This window comes from Hyaloscypha bicolor, assembly GCF_002865645.1.
Source record: "Hyaloscypha bicolor E unplaced genomic scaffold K444scaffold_169, whole genome shotgun sequence".
NCBI lineage: Eukaryota > Fungi > Ascomycota > Leotiomycetes > Helotiales > Hyaloscyphaceae > Hyaloscypha > Hyaloscypha bicolor.
Window position 1 is genome coordinate 51,051 of NW_020194671.1, and position 19,901 is coordinate 70,951.

At 24.8% G+C, this 19,901-nt stretch overlaps 2 protein-coding genes across 2 annotated transcripts; both read left to right on the forward strand.

Annotated features, from left to right (window-relative positions):
- Positions 1-12,331: 12,331 nt before the first annotated feature.
- Positions 12,332-13,059, forward strand: K444DRAFT_668730 (uncharacterized protein; the record flags this gene model as incomplete). Its single annotated transcript, XM_024887438.1, has 2 exons — positions 12,332-12,921; positions 13,011-13,059. The coding sequence occupies 2 exons, from the start codon at positions 12,332-12,334 to the stop codon at positions 13,057-13,059; spliced, it is 639 nt and encodes a 212-aa protein (XP_024729508.1).
- A 559-nt stretch (positions 13,060-13,618) lies between these two features.
- On the forward strand, positions 13,619-14,602 carry K444DRAFT_668731 (uncharacterized protein; the record flags this gene model as incomplete). Its single annotated transcript, XM_024887439.1, has 1 exon — positions 13,619-14,602. The coding sequence occupies one exon, from the start codon at positions 13,619-13,621 to the stop codon at positions 14,600-14,602; it is 984 nt and encodes a 327-aa protein (XP_024729509.1).
- Between the last annotated feature and the right edge of the window lie 5,299 nt (positions 14,603-19,901).

A 19,901-nucleotide genomic window follows, 5' to 3' on the forward strand; every position in this document is an offset into this window, starting at 1 on the left:
TTAAATACTTATTAATAAAAAATAATATTAAAAAATGAAAATACAAATTTTAGCTTAAATTAAGTAAATATAATAGAGTTTCTTATTAAATTCGAATTATTTTAATTTCCTTAATTTAGAAATTAAATAATTCAAGTTTAAATAAAGATTTTTTTTAAAAGCCTTATATAAATTTTTTTTTCTTTTCTAATAATATTTTTAAAATTAAGCATTTAATATAATTAGATTAATTATTAATTTAATTATTCTTATTTTTATTTAAATATAATTTTAGCTAGTTTATTTTTTATTTTATAATTCGAAAAGTTTATTTTAATCTATTAAATTTCAAATATATTAATATTTACTAATATATTTAAAAATTAAGCTTTAATAAAACTAAAAATTTATAATTAAGTAATTTAAATTATGGAAAATATAATATTAATATATTTTATTTTTATTTTCTTAAACTAAATAATAAATAACTTATTAATATAATTAGAAAAAAGCTTTATAAAATTTAATACTAGTAATATTAGAAATATATTTTTTTAAATAAAAATAGTTTAAATAATATACTATTAATTATTTTATTAATAAAAAATATTTAAATATTTAAATATTTAAAAATAAGTTTTATTTTTATTTTTATAAATTTAATAAATATATTTAATTTTATTTATATTAATATTTATTTCTAATAATAAGTATTTATAATTTAAAATTAAAACTAATTTTTAAATTTATTTTAAATATTATATAGGCTTATTAATTATAATTTACTTATATTAATTCAAAATTTAAAATTATTAAAATAAAATATAAAGCTATATAAAATAAATATAATTATAATTATAAATAAATATAAGGTTTATTACTAATAAATATAAGGTTTATTACTAATAAATATAAGATTTATTACTAATAAATATAAGATTTATTACTAATAAATATAAGTATTAGTATAGCTATTTCTCTAGGAATTATATATATAGTTACGGGATATAAGTAATAGATAATGGAATATAGGATACGGGATATAATTATATAACCTTATATCCTATTAGTAACTCGACTAGTAGACTACACCCCTTTAGGCTTAGCAGATTTAGGGATTATATATTAATACTATAATATTATAATTCCTATTTCTAAAAAAGAACTTTACTAACCTTATATAAATAGCACTTCTATAACTATATAATAGTACCATATATTACTAGTAAACTAATACTAATTAGTTTATATTTAGATTAGAATAAGGTCTATTAGTACTTATAGATTAGAAAGGATTAAGCTATACTTGCCTAAGATTTAATTACTTAGGGGCAAAGCTATTATTTCAGTTAAAGAGGAGATAACTATTAATCCTATTACCTATAATTCGGTTATATAGGTAGGAAAGATACTTAATCTTACTAAGGCCTAATTATACTATATTAAAGAAGGAAATATCTATTAGTCCTATTACCTATAATTCGGTTATATAGGCAGGAAGGGCACTTAATCTTACTAAGTACTAAAACGGTTAGCTATTTAACTATCCTATTTTATTCCTATTTAACTCTTATAAAACCCTTTTAAAAACTACCTTTTTTTGAACCTCTGGGGCTTTTAAGCTTTAGAACTATTAAGTTCTTCCGAAATCTCAATATTTTACTTCTTAAATTTTACTTCCTAAATTTCTTATTATAGATGAAATTTTTACCTCGAATATAATATCTATTATAAACCACTTATCTTATAAACTATTCTTCTTCTTATAAACTTATCCTTTTTATAAACTACTATACCTCGAACTAGATATAAGCCTATAAAATATATAATAATAGAATATATTATAGTAGATAATTCCTTTATTAGATTTATCTAATCTAATTACTTTATAGATAATAATAATTTTAAGAAATTAGTAAGAAAGTAGAAATATAGGATTAATCTAAACTTTACTAAAATAGATAAGATAACTAAGTTCTTAGATACTAAGCTATTTTAATATATTCTCTATAAAATAGTTAATAATAACCTTTAGGAGCTATTTAGATATAACTTTAAAAACTTTATCTATTAAAAGAATTTTAATAAATTCGAACTCCTGGAAATATTATACCTATATAAAAATCTTTAATATAGTAGTATATTTATATAATAGAATAATAGTACTAATACTATTATAAATACCCTATATACTATTATAAAGGAAAATAAATAATATATATAATTAAACGAAAATATATTAGTAGCTAGATTAGACCTTATTAAGGAACTAATTTTATTAGGCTTTATTACTTTTATAAAAAACAAGTACTTAGAACCTATTATCTTTAATATTCCTATATTACTATTATCTTCTTTATTATTATATCCTATATCTTTACTAGATTTATATACTAGTACGGAAGCTCTAGAAGCAAATAGTATACTCCTATTACTACTACTATTATAACTATATCCGAATAACCCCTAATTTCCTTTAATTATAAGACTTATTAGGGAAGTTACTAAGATTTATACTAAAAAGTAAAAATATAATAGATCTAATAATAATTTTAATTATAAACTTACTATTTTCCTTAATATTTACTAATATATAAAGCTTCTATAAGAGGTACTAATATAAGCTTTTCTTACTATACTAAAGAAACTAGCTTAAAACCATTTCTATAATAACTAGCTCTCTTAATATATATATAAAAAGGCTTATATTAATATTTATAGCTTTTTTAAAGGCCCTGGATTTAAATATCGAAATTTAGATAAGTGAAATACTACTATATTAGCTTTTATAATAGCTAAATTTCCGGAAAAAATAATATTTGAGACTATTTAATTACTAATTAATAAACTATATTAACTATAATATAGTCTTATATCTAACTTGCAAAATACTAAATTCTTCTATAATAAGATTATTACCTCTTACTAAAACTCCCGGATATATAAATATATAATCTCAGACTCTCCTGCAAATCTCGGCTAGCTTATTAATAAGCTCTAGTTATTTATTACTATATATAAGAGCAAATAATAAGCTAATCTCAAAACCTTCTTTATTAATTAATAATACTATTCTCAGAACTCTCTAAGCTATTATTCCTCCGGAAATTATTAATACGGACCCAGCCGCAACTTTGGAACCCGTAATAATTACTCTAAGCCCTATAATTATAATAATTATATCCCGAAATCGTATTTTATATATAAGAAACCCGAATACTACTTATAAAAGTATATACTAGAGAAATAAAAGACTAAGAAAACTCGATTTAGAAATAGAAATATTTATTAGTTTAGATCCCGAAATACCCGTAACTTTAATAAACGTTTTAGTAATACTTATATATAATATATTACTAAAGCTAAAGGCAAAGAAAGTAATAAGAGTAATAAGAATAAACTAGTAAATAATGCTTTTAAGGCTTTATTAGTAGAAATAGATAAAGAAGAGAAATACTATTCAGATTTCTACTTTACTTTAGTTAAGAGCTTTTTAGCTATTTCTACTATTCCTGCTCTACTAATAATTATAACTAATACTCTTATAAATAACCTTACTTCTTTTTCCTTTATATACTAGATAATAGGCAAAAACCATACTTTAGAGTCTATTAAATTCTTAATAGAAAATACCTAGACTTTTATAATTAATAATATATTAAAATATAATACTTATTACTTTTATAAAGTCATAATTAATACCGGAGCCTCTAGATACTTAATTACTAGTTCTAACTAATTTCAAGCTCTCTAGTAAATTAATAATAATATTAAACTTAATAAAATTACTAAAGATTAAATTAATATCTAGTTTAGTATTAGATCTATATTTTCTATTAATCTATAATAATAAGTATACTAATTAGGCAAGTATAATTCTATATTATATTTTTAAAAACTTTATTTTTACTTAGCTTAGCTAATATAAACAAGCTAGAAATCTATTTTAATAATCTTACTAATTATCTTATTACTTTTACTAGAAAATATATATCTATAATATAATATTTCGGATACTTTTTCCTGCTTTGGAATACTATACTATAAGGCTTTATTTCCGAATTCTTTACTTATAATCTTTACTTTCTTATAAAAGTCGAATTATAATATCTATACTATTATTTTAGTTATTTATTTATTAGTAAGCTCCGAAATATACTAGAATAAGCAGGCTATAATATTAATATAAAAGCCCTTAAGTATCTTATAAAATACTATAAGTAATACTAGAAATATAACTAATTACCCGGATAATTCAAGTTTAACCTAAAAAATAATATTAGCTTTAATTACTCTATTATTATTAATATTTTCTATATTTCCGGTAAGCCTATACTCTATATTATTAATAAAGGCACTCGATAATCTACAGCGTACCCCTAAGTAGCCTTTAGAATTATTGAGGTATGGAATATGATATCTGGGAGTGTTGCGGTAGGCTGCAAGTAGGATACTAGGATTAGTGTAAAGTATTTGTTCTGTCTAATGTTAGTTGTGTCGATTCCCGGGAAAGCCAGGTTTACTAATTAAGAAGTGTGTTAGGCTTAAACATAGTAGAACAAGGTTAAGGATTATCTTCCGTAAGCGCTGTAGATTGCCGCGTATATATCAAATGCTGGTGAGTTATAGAGCAATCTAATCGGTGTGTAAAAAAAAAAAAAAAAAAAAAAAAAATTATAAACTTACTATTTTCCTTAATATTTACTAATATATAAAGCTTCTATAAGAGGTACTAATATAAGCTTTTCTTACTATACTAAAGAAACTAGCTTAAAACCATTTCTATAATAACTAGCTCTCTTAATATATATATAAAAAGGCTTATATTAATATTTATAGCTTTTTTAAAGGCCCTGGATTTAAATATCGAAATTTAGATAAGTGAAATACTACTATATTAGCTTTTATAATAGCTAAATTTCCGGAAAAAATAATATTTGAGACTATTTAATTACTAATTAATAAACTATATTAACTATAATATAGTCTTATATCTAACTTGCAAAATACTAAATTCTTCTATAATAAGATTATTACCTCTTACTAAAACTCCCGGATATATAAATATATAATCTCAGACTCTCCTGCAAATCTCGGCTAGCTTATTAATAAGCTCTAGTTATTTATTACTATATATAAGAGCAAATAATAAGCTAATCTCAAAACCTTCTTTATTAATTAATAATACTATTCTCAGAACTCTCTAAGCTATTATTCCTCCGGAAATTATTAATACGGACCCAGCCGCAACTTTGGAACCCGTAATAATTACTCTAAGCCCTATAATTATAATAATTATATCCCGAAATCGTATTTTATATATAAGAAACCCGAATACTACTTATAAAAGTATATACTAGAGAAATAAAAGACTAAGAAAACTCGATTTAGAAATAGAAATATTTATTAGTTTAGATCCCGAAATACCCGTAACTTTAATAAACGTTTTAGTAATACTTATATATAATATATTACTAAAGCTAAAGGCAAAGAAAGTAATAAGAGTAATAAGAATAAACTAGTAAATAATGCTTTTAAGGCTTTATTAGTAGAAATAGATAAAGAAGAGAAATACTATTCAGATTTCTACTTTACTTTAGTTAAGAGCTTTTTAGCTATTTCTACTATTCCTGCTCTACTAATAATTATAACTAATACTCTTATAAATAACCTTACTTCTTTTTCCTTTATATACTAGATAATAGGCAAAAACCATACTTTAGAGTCTATTAAATTCTTAATAGAAAATACCTAGACTTTTATAATTAATAATATATTAAAATATAATACTTATTACTTTTATAAAGTCATAATTAATACCGGAGCCTCTAGATACTTAATTACTAGTTCTAACTAATTTCAAGCTCTCTAGTAAATTAATAATAATATTAAACTTAATAAAATTACTAAAGATTAAATTAATATCTAGTTTAGTATTAGATCTATATTTTCTATTAATCTATAATAATAAGTATACTAATTAGGCAAGTATAATTCTATATTATATTTTTAAAAACTTTATTTTTACTTAGCTTAGCTAATATAAACAAGCTAGAAATCTATTTTAATAATCTTACTAATTATCTTATTACTTTTACTAGAAAATATATATCTATAATATAATATTTCGGATACTTTTTCCTGCTTTGGAATACTATACTATAAGGCTTTATTTCCGAATTCTTTACTTATAATCTTTACTTTCTTATAAAAGTCGAATTATAATATCTATACTATTATTTTAGTTATTTATTTATTAGTAAGCTCCGAAATATACTAGAATAAGCAGGCTATAATATTAATATAAAAGCCCTTAAGTATCTTATAAAATACTATAAGTAATACTAGAAATATAACTAATTACCCGGATAATTCAAGTTTAACCTAAAAAATAATATTAGCTTTAATTACTCTATTATTATTAATATTTTCTATATTTCCGGTAAGCCTATACTCTATATTATTAATAAAGGCACTCGATATTAAGCTAGCTAATAGCTTTAGAATATTAGTATAATATATATCTGGAATATACTCAAGTAATACTAGATTAATAACTATTTAGGTTCTTCTAATTAGATTATAGTAGATACCGGAAAGCAGTTTACTAATAAGAAGTTTACTTAGCTTATAAATACTATAGGAACTAAGGTTAAGATTATTTCCGTAAAAGCTTATAATTCCGTCGGAATTATAAAATACTACTATAGCCCAATCTAATATACCTACCTTATTATTATAGCTAAAGTTAATAGAATTAATAAGGATACCATATTCCAAATAGCTTTTAAGGCTATTAATAACTCTATGAGACCTAATAGTATTATTCTAACTCTTTTAGTTTATAGTACTTTACCTTAAATAACTAAATATAATATCTTATTACCTATTATATTATAGTAATTAGTAGTACTTAAGAAAGTAATAGTAGAAATTCAGAAGCTTTAAGCTAGATATTAAATTATAAATACTTTAAATACCTGAAATAGTTCTAGTATTACTAATATCTATAAACTATTCCTAAATTCGAATATTCTTATTTAGTATAAAGGAAATACTAGTTAACCTAATAATTAGAATAGATTATATAAGCTAGTAGCTATTAATAGAAAGAACTATATACTAGTTCTATTATATAGTAATATTACTTTCCGTTTAACTTCTATAAAGCCCTTTTATATAGGAGATATTAAGGTTATTACTAATAGCCCTAAATCTAAACCTATTTCCGAACCTAATAATAAGGCTAAAAGTAATACAGGTATAATTTCTCCTGCTATTTTACTAAAGTATAATAGAGGATATTCTTATAAGATCCCGGATATTATAATATTTTTATAGAATAATAAATTATATAAGAATTCCTATTAAGTTAAAGTTACTAGCTTTCTAAAAAAGAATATATTTGAAATTACTTCTAGATTTCAGGTACTAAAAAAAGTATATATCTTTAACTTCCGGTTTATTAATAAGATCAAGAATAAGGGTATAGAGAAAGAGCTTAAGAAGTCGAGACTAGTTATCTAAGCTTATAATAATAGTAAGAAATATATAGTATTAATATAATTACTTATTATCTAATATATTAGCTAAAGAATTATCCTTAATATTATTACTATAATAATAGATACTACGGAATTATATTTATATAATATCTCGTAAGCTTATATCTAATTAATAACCTTACTTAATTATAATTTCTATATTAATTCATCCTATAAGCTTACTAGAAAGATAAATCTAAAAAATAATTCTATTCTAAAGATTATAAAACTACTATATAATATACCGGAAGCTAGGAACTACTAGTTCAAGACTTATTATTCCTACTATATTAATAAGCTTTTTATAAAATAGTTAACTTATAACTCTTATCTATTCTATAGTAAGTAATTCTTTAGAATTATTAGCCTTTAAACTAATAATACCCTATTTATTAGAACTAATAATTTTATAAAAGCAAAATAACTAAAGCTCTATAAGGCTAAGTTCTTAGCTAAGGAATATAAATCTCTTACTTTTAACTATAATCTCAAATTTAATAAAAGTATTATCTATATAAATACTACTAGAATTACTTTTATATAGGAATACTAATATAAGAACCTTTGAACTATTTCTATAAAAAATACTATTATTATAAGTAATAAGGGTACTATTTATTAAAATCTTTTTATTAAGAACTAATATATTACCTAATATATAAGAGAAGTATATATTATATTAGTCTATTAACCAGAAGCTTTATATAACCTATTAATTATTACTTAAGCTATTAAATTCTCGGAAACTAATATAAAAGTATTTAATAAATATATTTAATAGTAAATTAAGAATATTACTAGAGAACTAAGATTTATAAAGCTAGTAAAGAAATTCTTATATTTAATTATTTTTATAAATACTTTATTTATAAATAATAGAGATCTCTTTTCCTAAATTAGATATATTCTAGTTCTAGTAAATAGAACTAGATATACTAATATTATTTACTAGTTCTTTACTAAATATAAAAGAATTACTAAAAGTATTTTAGCTTTAGAACTCTATAATATAGCTTATGGTTTTAATATAGGCGCTTTAGTTAAATCTATAATTAATAAAATACTAGAAATAGAACTATTACTAGTTATTTATATGAATTCGAAGTTATTATATAAATGCCTTATTAAATTAGGTACTATTCGAGAGAAATACCTAATAATTAATATAATATATTTTTACTAGATATATAAATAACGAGAAATTATAGAAATTAAGTAAATTAAGAGAAAATCGAATCCTACTAATTTTATAACGAAATTAAAGCTAATAAATACCCTTAAATACCTAATTAATATGAATACTATATAATTAGATATAGAAAAATAAATTAAATATAAATAGAACGGAAAATAGATATATAGAATAGGAGAATATTATAAGAGGAGAAGTTATATATAAAAGGCTATAGCCTTTAGTATATAACTAAAACCTTAGAAATAATATAGATATATAAAGTATTTGGGAAATCTGGTACTAGGCCGAATTAGGGAATTTGTATATAATTAGAAAAAGATACTATTTTTTGTATTTTTAGAGAATTTCTAGTATTAGTATAGCTATTTCTCTAGAAGTTATATATATAGTTATAGGATACGAGATATAGGTAATAAGTAATAAGATATAAGATATAGGATATAGTTATATAACCTCGTATTCTATTAGTAACTTAACTAGTAGATTAGACTTCTTTAGGCTTAGTAGATTTAGGAATTATATATTAATATTATAATACTATAATTCCTATTTCTAAAAAAGAACTTTACTAACCTTATATAAATAGTACTTCTATAACTATATAATAGTATTATATATTACTAGTAAACTAATAATAAGATTTATATAATAGTTAATATTATTATAATATATATAAAATTATATATAATTAAAAAATATATAATAAATCTCGGATATTACAGGTATTAATTAGAGAAATTAATAGCCCTTTATTATTATAACTAATTACTATTATATTATAAATATTAGATTTATAAATTACTAATTATATATATATATTATTAGGGCCTCTTATTTAGAAAAGGCTTCCCTAAATCTTATAAGAGAAATAGAGATTAGTTTTATACTAAATTTAATACTATAGTTTTATAACTTACTAATTTATTCTATAATCTTATTATTTACTAATAAATATCTTATAATTATATAATTAGTTTTAGCTAAAAGAATTAGTTTTAGCTAAGATTTCAAGCTATAGTTTAAATTAAGCTCGCTTCTAAAGCTTAATATTTTAGTAGTCTTAGCTATACTTACTATTATATTTTACTTCTTTTCCCCTTAGCTTTAAATTCTTAAGATATTAGAATTATTAATCTTTATATCTTATTTTATTATTTTATTTTTGCTATTATAATTTATTACTAATAAATATAAGGTTTATTACTAATAAATAAGAGATTTATTACTAATAAATGCGAGATTAATTACTAATAAATATAAGATTAATTATAAATAGATTATAAGGTATTTATTAATAAGTAATAAAATAATAGAATAAATTAGTAAGTTATAAAACTATAGTATTAAATTTGATATAGAACTAATCTCTATTTCTCTTATAAAGTTCAGGAAAGCCTTTTCTAAATAGAAGGCCCTAATAATATATATATAATTAGTAATTTATAAGCCTAATACTTATAATATAAATAGTAGTTAGTTATAATATTAAAGGGCCGCCGATTTCCCTAATTAATACCCGTAATATCCGAGATTTATTATATATTTTTAAGTTATATATAACTCTATATATATTATATAAATACGAGATTAATTATAAATAGATATAAGGTTTATTATAAATAGATACGAGATTTATTATAAATAAATACAAGGTTTATTATAAATAGATATAAGGTTTATTATAAATAAATACGAGGTTTATCTATTCCTTAATAAATATAAATATATAGAAAGATATAGAAATATTTAAAGTAGTTTTGGATGCGAGGTTTAGATACAAGGTTTGGATGCAAGGTTTAAATACGAGGTTTATTACTAATAAATACGAGGTTAATTACTAAGTTATAGGCATAACTACGTAAATTAATTACGCGAAAACAAGATCCCTGCTTACCTGGCAAAAGTGGCAGAGTATAAAACCCTCGGAAGACCCTTTAACTATTATTAAAGGCAAAGGCAAGGCACTCTAAAATCTATTAGAAGTATTTACTAGCCAACTACCCAAACCCCTATCCGCCCTCGCCTAAAAAATCGATTTTTAATTACACCTTTATTATAATTACAAATCCTTTAATATATTAACGTCCTATAGTATTTTCAATATCCTAATAACTATATATTTAATTTAATCTTGTAGTATAGCTAGAATTGCCTGTTAATATCGAATTTTTTGATTTTTGGTATACGCCCGGCTTACTAAAAATTATGAGGTGCGGCCGTATACCAAAAATCAAAAAATTCGATATTAACAGGCAATTCTAGCTATACTACAAGATTAAATTAAATATATAGTTATTAGGATATTGAAAATACTATAGGACGTTAATATATTAAAGGATTTGTAATTATAATAAAGGTGTAATTAAAAATCGATTTTTTAGGCGAGGGCGGATGGGGGTTTGGGCGGTTGGCTAGTGGATACTTCTAGTACTCCTATTTAATACCCGCGATGGTGGGGGGGAAAGGCCTTGGGGGGCGGAGGTGGGCCTTGGGGGGCCAGTGCGATTCTGAGGCTGCATCGGTTCCTTGGGATAGACTCGGGAAATGCCAAGCGCTAAGCCAAAAAAAAGATTCTGCCATCGGCACCCCTAATCGACACCTGAGAAAAGGGGGGGCGAGAGGGTTGTTTTACTTTTTCCCCTCATTACTTGCAATGTTGCACGGATAGGTTGGCTGTCTATCGGTTATTACTATCTGCTAGAGCAAGTCGAGTTCCACCAGCCAACATCACTTGTCCTGCTATCCACATGCACAGATTCTGGGTAAATTACTTCTCACAAGAATACGGCGTTACAATTTCGGAGATTTTTCGAGATTGCATGTATCAACATTCGAGCCTGCATACCCAAGAATTGTCCAGACTTAGAGGGCTTATGATATCAGAAAGATCCTCATTTACCCGGCTTCACAAATCAACTCTTGGCCTCACATGCGAGTCGCTAGACAAGATATTGCATCTGTGCGCGGGAGAAATAGATGATGCAGACTCTTTAGGACGCACATGCTTGCATTTGGCAGCCTACCAGACCAACACATCAGCTATTCGCATTCTACTAGCTCAAGGCGCAAATCCAGATATCACGGACCAACACGGCAAAGCGCCGCTCCACGTCGTCGCTGCGTTGGGCTCATTTTCTGCTGCAAAAGCCCTCGTAACGGGTGGTGCTGACTTGGAAGTGCGTGGTCAGTTTGTGTTGAAATTAGGGGCCTGAGGCCCCTAATAGGCTTAGTAAGCCCTGGAACCGAACGCCATGGGGCTGTGCACTAGCTTAATACCCTGTCCAGCTGGAATACCCTGTATAGCTGGAATACCCTGTACGGCTGGAATACCCTGTATAGCTGGAATACCCTGTACGGCTGGAATACCCTGTATAGCTGGAATACCATGTACGGCTGGAATACCCTGTATAGCTGTAATCGGTTCAGCTGGCATAGGGATTTAGTACATGTGACTTAGGGGGTTCAGGGCTATATATACGGGCTACTTACCACTGTAGAACAGCAGTCAATTCAGTACCGTTTACTTGGTTTACATTGCAAGCACGTGACCCTAGCTATATTGCTTTAGCTAGTTCAACAGTTTGGTAGTACGCCTCTCTGTCACGCTTCCATTATGGGACACTATAATGTTGTGCAACTTCTGGTTGATGGAGGATCCAACATTGAAGCCTCAAACCACCATCTGGAAACCCCTGTTAGACACGCAATACTTGGCGACCAAATCAACGCCGTGCAACTTCTTCATCGGCGTGGAGCTGCTCTCACCCTTGAAGATAAATGGGGGGGCTATGCTCTTCAAAAGTGGGTGTGGTTGAATTGCCACCGGGTGCTTAAATACTTGCTGGGCTTGCGACTCAGACTTGATCAGAGGCATCAGGGGAGAGGAATAATACTGCACACATTAGCTGAGTTAGGAGATCTTCATACAATAGAGATTTTCCTAGAAATAAAGCACTATAGTCTTGCCAATATTGATCCTACGGAAGCCAACGCATGGGGCTGGCCAGCGATGGATCATTTGGAGTCTAGACCGAATGCCGGAGAGCTGAGAGAGCCGTCCCTGAGAGTCCTGAAGCATGTGAAGCTAGCACGACAATATAACAAAGAAGACTCTCTTGCTTCATTGGATGTGGATAGAAGTCTGGTGGAAGAGAAGGGCGCTGGTGAGCAGGACGAGTTTTTTCCTGATGCCTTGAATTCCAGGTACAATCTTGATCAATTCCATAGAGGCGTAATGAATTTTGTTTCAATATTCAATTGATGAAGTTGCTTTGGTGAGCTTGTTTATTCAGTCTTGCGGCATTTATTACAGGAGTAGGGGAGAGTGGAGGAGGGTATTGATTGGTTAAGTGAATGCCTTTGTTCGGTAGTGGATAGAGTTTCGGGTGATTCATACACCCCGAAGTGACTAAATATGGACAAATATATTAAAAGGAATTAATCACACTTTTTTAGAGTCCTCTGTGGTTGGATTTCTATAGCTAGTGTAAATGCTGAGAGCCCTAAGTTTTTTGAGACTATTCAGAATACGGAGACTTATAGCGAGCAGATTATATTGAAATATCAGCTCCCTGCCGTGACAAGATGTATTCATTACTCTGAGACTCTGCGGGACATTGATGCAGATACTGCACTTCAGACAAGCAGGAAAGAGGGGATTGCAGGAGTGGGATTGGGCGGCATTGCTTTCGTCTTTGAATCACTGGAGTCGAAATTGTGACTTGGTGCTGTGGCTCGAACGATATTCGAGGTGGACTTGTCTGGTTCCTCAATGGGCCATCTGTTCCGTGAATGGACCGGCCAACCCAGGTTCTTTAAGAGTGCTTGCAATTAATCTACGAAACCCCCGGAACATCCTCATTGGCCTCACACGAACGGAGAGCCTAGCTTTTCTTTCACCATGACGGAAACGCTTCCCCTCTTTGACCTATTGGGATCTTACATCGAGATCGACGGCTGGATCATCGTCGATATCAACCCAGAAACAGGATCGATTCACCAGAACGAAGACTACGAGTTGTCAGCTGAGAGTTTCCTCGCCCAGTTGAGTAGGATGCAAATGCCGCCATCGTTGCAGATGCCAATTCCATCGACGGTCGGCGAGGTGGAGCATGAGAGCGAGACCAGGACGACAAATCACGAAGGAGTGAGGGACGCTAAAGGAGGCACAGGCGAAGACAACAGAGCAAAGGACACGAATCACGACGGTGGTTTGGCAACAAAGATGAATGGTTGTACCACTTCCCACACACATCTCAAGATTGGTGGGGAACCAACTTCGGCTCGCCAGAGGACAGAAAGGCATTGCGCTGAGATCACGAGTGACCTGACTACGTCCTCGGACATAGACGATGAAAACCAACCGACTACGAAAGATACCCTCGAAGCAGAGAACGGACGAGACACTCCGGACAGTGGAGACTTCGGTTTTAATGATCCCCCTCCCAAAGATGGAAGTGGTAGTGCGCACACCGACCCTGACTTCGTACATTCATCTTCTGATAGTGCAAGTGAATGGGTCTTGGGAAGTGGGATGGCGGGGTTGAGTGTCAGTGATTCACTCTTCATGGTGGAATCGAAACGGGCCAAGAGTCTGAGTACTGAGGATGGTAGAGCCGGTGAGGGAGTCGCGAAGGAAAGCGAAGATGTTGAAGAGCCAGCAGGCCATGGAAAAGCAATCGGTGACGGTATTAAGGTCCCGAAGGATGATGAAGTTGTTACTGGGACGCTTGAAGATGAAGGGGAAGAAAGCCAAAAGAATGATGAAATCGCTAGCCGGGGTCAGCGGAGGAAGGAGAGGAGGAATGTGAGTCTGGCTGCGAGTGCAACTGCCGTCATGCTTGCTGCAATTTGGCTAATGGAGAGGAAATACGACTTGAGTTAATACATAGGCTGCAGCTTGAAAAAGTAACAAATCTCATCGTTTCTTTTTATTTGATCTATTTCAAAGAATTTATTGCAACTTGTAATGAGCGAAAGCTATAGAGATTATCCTTATTGCATCAAGGCGCTAGTCGACGTATAAAGGCCCATTCCCCAATACGAGCCATAGCGCAATAGGGGATTGGATACAATTCTGGACCCACAGTGGGTCCAGATTTGATAATTATATAATACTTGGGTCTCGTTCTTAAAGAAGCTAAAACTATTAAATTTACTAATATACTCTAAATATATTTATATTCTTATATGCTTCTCTTTACTTAGAAATTACTATTTATATTATAATATAGCCTTATTAAAAATACTTTTAAATATATATTTAATTCTATTTTCCTTAATTATATAATATTTTAAAATATTATAAGCTTTATTTTAAGTTTTCTAGATAATAAGAAAAGTTAAAATATATATTAATAAAAAGTAAAAGTATATATTAAAGAATATTTGCTTTATAATTTGAAAATTTTATTAATTCTTTTATTAATTTATAATATTTATAATATCGGAATTAAGGCAATAGCTAGAGCTTAAAGATCCAAGAATTTCATATATTAAAAATACTAAGCTAAAGAGAAGAAGAAGAAAGAGAGAAGAAAAGAGAATAAAAGAAGAAAAGTACTAGCTAAAACTACTAAAACGCCGGCTAGCTAGGTGAAACTAGTTATATAATAGCTATTCCTATATAGCTTCTAATTAGTACTATTATAATATTATTTACTAATTTATTTATTATTATTTTTTTAATTTATTTTATAATTTTATAATTAATAGATTTCTTTTAATTTATTATTTCTTAGTAGTTTTTTTTATAAATTATATTAATATATTTAAAATTAAATAAAATTATAATTTAAAATTATAATTTTAAAAATATATATTTTAAATATTTAATTATTACTTTTTAATATTTATTAAGTTTACTAATAGTTAATTTATTAAAAACAAAATTATATAATTTTTATAAGTTTTATATTTTTATAATTTTCATAATTTTAATTTTTTATTTATATTATTTATTTATATTATTATTATAATATAATATAAATAAAAAATATATTTATATTATAAGTATTAGGCTTATAAATTACTAATTATATATATATTATTAGGGCCTTCTATTTAGAAGGGTTTTTTCTGAACTTTATAAAAGAGATAGAGATTAGTTCTATACTAAATTTAATACTATAGTTTTATAACTTACTAATTTATTCTATTATCTTATTATCTATTAATAAATACCTTATAAGCTAATCTCTTTATCCTTAAAGGAAGTAGTTTAATAAGTAATTATATCTCGAAATCTGCAAAATATATAATTTCTTACTAAAGCTATTTCTATAAAAAAAGTTAATTAGATTAATTCCGATATAAGTAATAGTAAAGGCTTATCTAATACTTTTAATAAAGCTTTTTAGAAGCCTTTAAGAGCTAGTAATAATAACAGAAATAATTCCGGTAATAATTAAGATACCGAAATTAATACCTAAATTACTATTACTTAAACTATAAAATAAGGCTTATATATTAAAATTAAAGTACTTTAATAAAAGCAAGAATTAGTAAATATAATTAACTAATATATTTTATAATTAGAGTAATATAAAAGTATTTTTAAAAATATCTTATAATTTATTATATTTTATAGAAACTCTATTTATAAGTTTATCTTATTTTCCTTAATAATTCCTATTAGAAAACTTCCTGAAATAGAATTAGAACTTACTTTCTTTTTTAATATAATAAGCTTTAAGAATAATCTCGATATTATTTATTAGAAACTACTATATAATATCCTGAAAATATATTTAGATTAAAAGAAGCTTTTTAAGGTCCGAATATCTAACTTATATTATAGGAAGTTTCTTAAAAAATAAAGAATATTTATATCTTTCTAGAAAATAGTTTTTAGAATCTAATTTTAAACTTATAATAAATACTTTTCTAAAATTAATTCTATTATAAGTATTTTTTAGAAACGAATCTTATAATATTTAAAAGGCTATAATAAAATAAAACCTACTATTATATAAGGTCTATTAGAAGTAATTTAAGGCCTATTTGGCTAATATATTTTAAATACCTTAAACTTATTAATAAGATACTTTTAAGGAACTTCGAGATTTTTATTAGAAAAATAATAAGATAATTACTAAGTTATATATTCGAATAATTAGTCTCGAAGTTAATTAAGACCTATATTCTAAAAAAGACCGAATTCGGACTCTTAATAGTACTTTATTTAATTATAAGACTTATTAAATACTTATATCTATTTTCTTAAAAAATAAAGTAATATTTATTTTTAAATAGCTTAAGAAAGCTTAGAAAATAGAATATATTATTTATTTTAAATTAAAGAAAGTAAAGATAAAGAAATCTAATAAAAGTAATTTTGCCTTTAAGAACTCTAACTTAGTAAATTCTGATTTATAAGGCTATTAAAAAAAGAATAAATTCCAAAAATTATATAAGAAATCCTTAAGTAATACTTTAGCCTCTTTAAGGCCTTAATAAAATCCTAGTTCTATTTTAGATATAGTTTATTAGACTTATAAATAGAAAGAATACTTCTTAGAAATATAAAATATTTCAAATATATTAAATAGGCTTAATAGAACTCTAATAAGACTAAAATTATAAAAGAGTTAAAATATTTATAAAAGCAAGTTAATATTATTATTATAAAGAAGTATTTTAGAAAAGATTTTCCTAAAAAATAAGGAAAAAGAAAAGCCAAATCTTAAATATTAATAATTTTAATTATAATAAAAAAGATATATTACTTTATATAACTATTTAAGTAAGATTAATATAGCCAGAAATAGATATCTTAAAAATATATAGTAAACTTAGTAATATTAGATTAGATTATAATTTTCTTAATAATAATTAGACTTAAAGCCGGGATTTTATTATTTTAACTAAATATAACTAAGAATTTATAATTTTTTATAGAAACTAATTCAAGATTTATTAAGCCTATAACCTTAAAATATTTATTATAAATAATTATAATAAGATATATTCTTTTAAGCTCTAGTTCTATAAATATAAGAATATTAGCTCTTATAGCCTTATTTTTAATATAGAATTTTATAAAATAACTTTTATATAATATATAGATTATATTAAGAAATAATAGATATATATATTTATATAGCCTAATAATATTAAGATTTTAATACTAAAAGAGTTTAGTAAAAAGCTTAACTAATACCTTAAACTAGTACTTTAAGTCTTATTCTTAATTAAAGTCAAATATAATTATTCTAGATAATAGGCTTTATATATTAATAATAATTACTAAATCTTTATTTTATTATATAATAAATTAATATTCTTTAAAAAAAGGCCTTAAAAATACTTATTTATTTCTGAAATAATAAATATAAATTTTTTTTAAAGGTTTTTAATTCTAATAAAGCTTCGGAATTTCCTAATTTTAGTAATATTAAATACTTTATTAATATAAATAATATAGTCTTATATAGATTTTTATATAATTTATTAGAAATCTAACTAGAAGTATTATATTTATATTTATAGAATATATTTTATAAATATTAGATAAGATTTAATAAGAGCCTAATAAAGATATATGTTTTTTATTTCTAAAAAAAAATAAAGAATTATATTTTTATATTAATTATTATAAATTTAATTAAGTTATAATTAAGAATAGTATTTACTTTCTCTTATTAATAAGACTCTTAACTAGCTCTAAGAAACTAATATCTTTATAAAGCTAGATTTTAAGAATATATATTATTAGATAAAAATTTATAAAGATTATAAATAGAAAACAACTTTTAGAATTTATTATAACTATTTTAAATATCTTATAATATTTTTTAGGCTAGCTAATATACTAGCTATATTTTAAGTATATATTAATATTATATTTATAAGGCTCTTAAATTATTTCATAATTATTTATTTAAATAATATTCTTATTTATTTCTAAAATAAAAATAAATATTATAATTATATTTACTAGATATTTATTAGGCTATATAAAAATAATCTATTTTATAAATTTAGTAAATATAAGTTTAATATTAAGAAAGTCAAATTCTTAGGCTTTCTTATTAGAATAGAAGATATTTATATAAATCCTAAATAGATTTATAGTATTATTAAATAGCCAGAACTAGAATTATTTTATAATATTTAAATATTTCTTGAATTTACTAATTTTTATTATAGGTTTATTTATTATTACCTTTAGGCAATTATAGGCTTAATAGATTTCTTAAAAGAAATAGAAAAGAACCGGAAATCCGGTTTCTTTATATAAATAAATAAAATAGCTAAAAGCTTTAAAACTTTAAAAAAAGCTTTTATTATAATACTTATTCTAGTTTATTTTAATTCTTCTAAAAAGATTTATATTAAAACTAATATATTAAAATTTGTAATTACTAGTACTATTTTATAATAAGTTAATTCTAGTAATAGCCCGAAAAAATACTAGTATCTAGTAATATTCTAGTTCTAGAAACTTCTAAAGCTAAATATAATTATAATACCTATAATAGAAAGCTATTTATAATTATTAAAGTCTTTAAATATTAGTACTATTATTTTAAAAAGTTCAGGTTTATAATTAATATTATTATAGACTATAATAATCTTTAATACTTTATAGAAATAAAGTATTTAGAGAATTATTAAATATATTAAATAATATATTTTATAATATATAATTTTAATATTATTTACTATAAAGATATCTTAAATCTAGTAAATAGATTTAGTAAAAGGCCTAATTATAAAAAAGATTCTATTAATATAACTTGGTTTCTAACTTTTTAAAATAAGCTAAAGAAAGCTTTTATAATTATAATTTAGAGATTCTTATAGATATCTAAAAAGTTTCTTCTTTAAAATAAGTATTATTTAATACTTATTATATTTATAATAGCTAAGAAGAAATATTTATTATAAGATAAATAAATAAATAATTTTATAGATTTCTTAATTATAGAACTAATTAAGAAGTAAGATATAGGGAAATGCCTTAAAAGCTCTATTATTATAGCTAAGATAATAGGAATATCTATAATTATATTACTTAATAGAACTAAAGGCTTTTTAGTTTCCTGAGTTTTTAAATTAGATAATTATAAATATCTAATTCCTTATATATAAATATATATAGCTACTAAAAGAGCTATAGTACTAGCTTCTTTATCTAAATCTCTTCTAGATATTATTTAGATAGCTTAGAGAAATAATTC